We start from the raw sequence: 6,974 nt of genomic DNA, 5'->3' as shown, positions 1-6,974 counted from the left end.
AAAATTTTGCAACTTTTACATCAGATTGATTCTGAAGTCTGAACTGAACAAAATGTCCGGCATAACATCGGATGACGCCAAGGAGATTTTGTAAATCTGTTTATACTGGGGAGAATTTTTTGGACACTTCGACATTTCTTGTGACAGCGGTTGTACCGTTTCTGGGGAGAACTTAACCATGAGCTTTATGTAGTATTTTTAGTGTGCTACTGATTTAGACTTTGTATGATCAACGAACTTTTGTTTGTCTCGAATGCTCCCGAACGTCTTTTTAGGCGGAAACCCAACTTGGAGTACTTTGTACTTTGTACTTTGGAACCATTGCGGAAGAATCGGAAAAAATTTAAAAGTCTTTTTTTGTCGGTTTGCACCACATAGAATCTGCAGTCTGGCGCGAGACGGTTTTACCTTGGCAACATGTTCGGCATAAAATCGATAATTTTAGTTGTTGTGTTCGGATTTGAAATTATCTTGTGCTGCTCTGACCATGAAAATGTGTCAGCAATTCCAAATGATAATCTAACAACCGTCCATGTACCCACCAGAAGGGTTATGTTGCACAATCAGGGGTCAGGTGCTTTTTATTTGGCGGTGTATGCTGATGGCAAAGTTAGGGGAGAGACGGAGACCTTACGTTCAAAAAACTGTAAGTTAAGTACTTTGACTAGGTTTGTTTTGTTAAGTTTGTTTTATTATTGATATCATTAATCCTCAACTTGTATTCACAGCCATACTTGAGATCAAAAACACTCACAAGGACAAAATAGTAAAAATCACTGGCGTTGAATCTGGACGATACATTTGTGTCAACAAAAGAAAAAGAGTGAAAGGATTTGTAAGTACAGACAATCTAGTTCATTTAGCTGCATGCAAGACAAAAATCATATTTTAGTCAACATCAAACCAACTAAATTAAGATACACTGGCTGATTTGAAAGCTTATTTTTTGTGCAGAAAATATACAGAAAGGAGAGATGCGACTTTGAAGAAATAAACTTCGGTCGAAACGTTGTCTACTTCAAGTCATTGGCGTGTTTTCCGTGTTATCTCCGTATCGAGTCGAATGGAAAAGTGGGAAGAATAATTTCGAACCTTCCCTATACAATAAAAGTGCTCTACAAATATGGTTAGTATGTTTACTATGATTTTGAACAATTAACCTGTACCCTGTACTGTTAAATGGATTCTAAGATTTAAATCAGAATTGAGGAACTTATTGTTGTTTGTTTGTTCTAATTTTATTCTTGGTTAACAGGCAATGTCTGAATATGATATACTCAAAGTGGGTTGACTGTTTTTTTGCAAGTCTGATGAAACATTTTTTCATTTGTGTTTTGTTTTTGTGTTTTACTTGAAGGAGTTTAACCGACCATCGGGTTGGAAAGAGAAGCAGTTAAGCTTTCAAATTGGGGTTAGAAGCTTTGCCAAGATGTGGCCGACTGGTTCGCGCAACCGTCTTGTGTTCACAAGATTGAACTATTTGCAGCAAACTTAAAAATCACATTTGAAGATCATTTTTAAAAAAGTACCTACGTTTTAAGGAAAACAATCGAATCATATTATACGTGTTGTTTCTTTCAGAAAAATTTCTTGAAGAAAACCCACCTGACGAAGAGTTACAAGTTCGAATAAACAACCTAACATCCACAACCAAGTCTATCTTATAAAATCAAATCCAGAAGCTTGTATAATCCTCATGTGTAACTTAATTCATGAATCGTAATCCAACCATATTCTTCAATTCATATCATCAATCATTATTTGTCATGTGCTATGTCATGTCCTATTTGCAACATTACGCCGCATTTAAAAGTAAAAGGCTAACACAGTGGTTCCCTACAGGAGAGGAATTCCTCCCAGGGGTGAGACTCTAAAACTCGAGGGGAAGAATTTACTTTCATTTGTACATGTGGTTTGTAAATATTCACTTCAGCTCTGGGAATATAACTATGTAATCTATTGGGGAGGAATAAAAATGTTTTGAATTATTAAGTGAGGAAATAGTTGATAAAGGAAGCACTGGGCTAAAACATGGGCTTTCTTTTTTTTTAAGTTGAATGTGTCCGCGAATGGGCAGTAAAGAGGCGACTTTAACACATTTAAATGAATTTTGAGCTAAAAAAAAAATTTACAACTTGTTCTATACGTGAATAACTTTTAGTGGCATCTAAAAACTGGTTTAAAGCAAGATCGTATACACATTTTCCCACAAACACGATTTCATCTGGGAAACCCGTATCAAGAGGCGTGTCTCTTGCGTTGGCCTCTTATGAAACTTTGTAAGCTGGCAACCACAGTGAAAGAAGCCGAAATGTTGTCGTATAATTTGTAGTATTAAGTGTTTGTGCGGCTGTTGTGTCTATTTGCGGACACGCCACACAACCGCTTTTACACAATAAATTTGGGAAAACACTCTTTAAATCGCAGATTCACACATGTACAGTTTATTCGCATATGTTACAGTAAAAATAAATCTTAATGTAGGCTCATACATGACAGCAAAATGACAGCAGATCATCCATATATATATATATATATATACTACACTAATCATATAAGCTTTAATGTACGCATGAAACACACAATTAACGGTATAGCTGCAGCGCGTGTACCATTTTTCCACCGTTTGTGCCCTCTAATTTGTCGCGCTTTATAACGTTTCAATTTTTCGGCAAGGTGAATATTTTAGCGCAATTGTGTTACTAGGATTGTTTCATCGAGTAAAATAAACTCAACTCAACTGTAACAAACGTTTTACGCACAAAAAGTTGACGGTTTGCATAAAAATCATATTATCCACCATAAAAATCATATCATCTGACTGCTGTTAAATTAACAATTTACAACACAATATTCCTTTTTGTTAAAAGTTAAACGCCTGGGTGTTGGATGTGTGAGTCAATTGAGTTCAGAGAATTATCCCTGACTAGTTGACCCTGCGTAGCGGTTTCTGCCAAAACAATTTTCATGATTTCGTGGAAAAAACTCAAGATAATGTGATCCATAACGGCTGACCACTGCAATTTAAGTATTACGACCGCGGAGTACACGAATATAACGCCAAACGTCAGACGGGGATTTGTTCGGGCAAGTAGCTATTAATTAAGCGTAATCCTTTAGCATGAGTCGTCCGTGCAGCGTTATCTTTTTGCCGCAGCCTTGTTTAGTTCGGCCGGGAGATTTTGGGCGGTTTCGCGTTGAAATCAGATTTATTTTTTGCAAAAAGTACCGGGCGTGTTCGGTTTGGACCTTAAGTCTTGTTCTTTTTCTGCTCGGTGTCATTAGTGGCGTGTGTGAATCCGACATGATGCTTGATTGTTGCTACAGCGGCTGCGTAGGAGGCATCAGCAAACCACTTGACTAGTGACAACTTACCACTTGTGCATGTGGCATCTTAAAGCGTTCTGCCAATCGGTTTCTTATGATTTCACGCTACGAATGAAACAGAACTTGATCATGACAAAACGGTTTACAGTCTCAATGATGATTTCATAACATTTTGTTCCAAAAATAACCGCGTAGTAAAATTGGTTTAAAGTTATTTTAATAAAATATTTGCCGCCCATTTGATCACTTTTACTTCTAGCTTTAACATCCTGGCGTTTAAAATCATGGTGAATTCACCCACTGTTTTACAAATTTGAATCCCAGTAAGATATATATTTTGAGGTATATAGGGTAAAGTTTTTGGGGTGATTCTTTTGCGAAGAAAATTATGTTGTGCAGGATTAATATGTTAAAGAAACTTTGATGTATATTTAAAATGTGCGAGAAATAAAAAAACGGTTGAGAAAATTACTTTTGCCCGAAGTATATACACTCTAATGATAGATTAGAGTCTAATGTCTAATCTATAAAACACCATCCTCAACGAAAAATATATGTAAATATAACATATAATTTAAGCCAACAGGTGCTAAAACATATGAGGCCGAAATACGGACCAATACCTTTTGCATCCCTCTGTTGCTTTGAGGACAACAAGTAGACAGGCAAAACAATTTTCGAGTAGTTTTATAATAAACAACATACGTTTCGACGTCCCATTTAAGAAGCCTTCATCAGAGACAATGGCACACTACGAAGCGCAACGTTCTTATAAAATAGAAAGCAGATATAACGAGCTCATATGAATATAAACCGACACTAACAAATTGTAAAACTTTAGTTCATTGGTGCAAAAGCAACCAATAACACAAAGTAAACATATTGTTAATAATGAGTAAATGCATAGCATATTAGCTGCTGCTGCTGCCGCCAGGCATATCATCCATAAAAAAAACTCTTCTGGCAATTGTATTTTTGTACCGACATTTCGACGTCTTGTACAGGTTGCCTTCATCAGGGTTAAGAACACTGAATGCACGTACTATAGTACAGTGTCGTACATCCAGTCTTTCACACTTACGTCACTCAGAATTGATGCACCCACCCCTAAACTTTTGCCCAATACCGTTCGTCCGTGGGTAACCACGTTTGTCAACAGGACAGCTTATAGCCCGTTAAAGTCAATAAAGGTTGGGGCTGATGGTACAACTTATATTGGTTATGTCAATTTATGTACGTAACTACTTCAAACCTATAAAGAGCAGAGTATAAGTGTGATGAAACCATGAACAAATGGCAATACTAAACCCTTCAAATTACCCAGTTTAAGTTGTCACTATTAATTTGTTGCCACTGTGGTAGGTGTGTATGCGAAACGTGTTGAATTGTGATGTGGAAAACTTACTTAAAATACAGTTCTACTCGGGATTCCACGGTGTGACATTATGAACCGGGCGTTAATTGCGTGTTTGGTTCGTATGTATCCAGGCATACACGTATACAGGTTGACCACAGATGATTGATGGCTACCTGAACGCTGTTATTGACGTTTCAACGGAAGCACGCAGACCATGCACCGGCGTCAATAAATTGTGAAAATAATGAGCAGTTCGCATTTCGAAATTGGTAATGTTTCAAAATATGGAATAGGATTGAAAATAAATTGCTAGAGAGCTTGTAAATTGAGAGTCAGCAACGGTATTTTTTAGCTTTAAGGCAACAGTATAAAATTAATGTGTAATTGCGCTTTTGAATTTTACACTTTAGCATTAATGGGTCCCTCAGATCCCTCAGAAGTACAAACTTGTTGAAAATTTTCCTTACACCATCAAATGTGACCTCAACGAGTTTGGAAAAGTATTTTCTATATTTAAAATAACAACTTTAGTAATAGATCAAAACCATCAACAGCATGGCGTAACCTGACGATCACTGTTTGCCTTTTTAACTGGAGTAGAGTAAAACCCATGGACGATAAAATCCTTGGTAAAACAGAATCAGTCGGTTTAATAAAGGAATATATATTTCACCTGTGTGGCATCATCAGTTCCTGGAAATCGAAATACAAATCGATAAAAATGAGTGCTAAAACAAACACGCTAAAATGAATAAAATAAACTAAAAGCAGTAAAACAGTATAACAAAGAAACTTCTATATTTAATTTTCTTCTGGTATCGTATGCTTTACACCAGGGTAGGGTGGATTGTGTGAAATTTACTTTGTGGATTGCGAAGTCTCAAATACATGTCAGTGCACCACAAACAATAATTATCTCGCTCAAAATCGACCACGTCACGGCGAGAGATCATTGTCAATCGACACTCTTATACTATAAACAAAAATTCAAAACCATGGGGACCCACCCTTACCCCTACGCTAAGCCCCCCACGCCTATGGGACTTGTAGGCATCTGTCAGCATTCACCCTATCTGTTATTACTAGTCATTGCTATTGAAACACCTGTAACCCAGCGCCAAACACCTGTCTCTAAAACAGGCACCCCAGACTGTCGATGTCCGTGTCTGACACAACATCAGTGTCAAGATTTAATATTGGACCCCAAAGGTGATATCCGTCGCGGGATTTCACATCGCGATTTTCGGCCAATTTTGTTTGATATCTCGTGTAGCTAGACGTGTAGTGGGAAAGGTGATTACCCTTATTTCTGTTTGAAGAGGCCAACGTACAAGACCCAGTGAAAGGTCTTGACCCCAAAGTAACCACAACGCACCTACAATGGTCTTCTAATAATATAACCAAACGCGTAGGTGCTGTATAAGTACAGGCTGAGCATAGATCAAACGCAAACTATATGTTGACTAAATGTTTAACTAAAAGGTTAAAAAACAACCATTACGCAATTGCGAAAGGTTTTTATTACGTTGTTTTAATCATGCAACGCGCACCATGGTTCAGAAAATCTGTTACTTTTGTATCGAATTGTGCTCTTATTGTAAAAATATGGCAGATATAAATGGTTTGGTTTGCAGCTAAACCAGCTGACGAATAATATTTAAGTTTAAAATAAGGTACCTGCAGATATCAAGGCCCATCTACGTTACAACTAAAAACGTACTATACTAAAGGAACAGGTCGCAAATTTTGTAAACTATTGTATGGTTTTTTTAAAAATCGGATGACACCCTTTTCTTGTACATAAAAATAGGCATTGGGACTTTATACCTTTGATTGCCTTATGTTGCGTGCATTAGGCACAAGAAACAAAACAAAAACAACACCGTATTTTGTCAAGTCATTTTGCGGGAAAAAGGCGTCCTAAAACATTGATGGGTTTAGTCACATGTGGTTCTGGCAGGTCTTGCTGACTTTTCGCGCGGTTTTGGTTTACATCAAGAGGCGTGAGTGCTTTCCAGGCATTATCTTCTTATTTCCGTTCAACGGCGATCAACTTGCAAAAAGACAGAGGGCTGACAGTGCAGTGGGTCGTCCGACACGTTTTCAGGCTTTCAAGGTGCAATTACACTTGACCCAATAGGCTTAGTGGCTCGCCGAACTGACGCTGATTTCTGTGTGTCAATGCTACCACGTCATATGCCGATGTTTGCCTCTTTAGCTTCTGGTAGATCAGCGGTAGAAGATACAACCGCCGGTTCACCACAAAACCTTCACCAGCGCCGGCTTTCGG

General features: G+C 37.7%; 1 protein-coding gene across 1 annotated transcript; it reads left to right on the top strand.

The window, feature by feature from the left end:
• The first annotated feature begins 192 nt into the window (after positions 1-192).
• Positions 193-1,976, top strand: LOC145228122 (uncharacterized). Its single transcript, XM_080093115.1, has 4 exons — positions 193-646; positions 729-835; positions 955-1,126; positions 1,582-1,976. Exons 1-4 carry the CDS (start codon positions 418-420, stop codon positions 1,665-1,667), a joined length of 594 nt encoding a protein of 197 aa, XP_079949241.1. The 5' UTR covers positions 193-417; the 3' UTR covers positions 1,668-1,976.
• Positions 1,977-6,974: the final 4,998 nt, after the last annotated feature.

Source organism: Phallusia mammillata, chromosome 5, assembly GCF_965637545.1.
Source record: "Phallusia mammillata chromosome 5, kaPhaMamm4.hap1.1, whole genome shotgun sequence".
Taxonomy (NCBI): Eukaryota; Metazoa; Chordata; class Ascidiacea; order Phlebobranchia; family Ascidiidae; genus Phallusia; species Phallusia mammillata.
The sequence above is the reverse complement of the archived record's forward strand: the minus strand, read 5'-3'. Positions and strand labels throughout refer to the sequence as shown.

Bases quoted from the DNA above. Each gene is read 5' to 3' on its own strand.
- LOC145228122 (XM_080093115.1), top strand. From the start codon at position 418: ATGTTCGGCATAAAATCGATAATTTTAGTTGTTGTGTTCGGATTTGAA. The intron at 836-954 runs GTAAGTACAGAC...TTTTTTGTGCAG, and splicing joins GAAAAAGAGTGAAAGGATTT to AAAATATACAGAAAGGAGAG. The intron at 1,127-1,581 runs GTTAGTATGTTT...TGTTTCTTTCAG, and splicing joins AAAAGTGCTCTACAAATATG to AAAAATTTCTTGAAGAAAAC.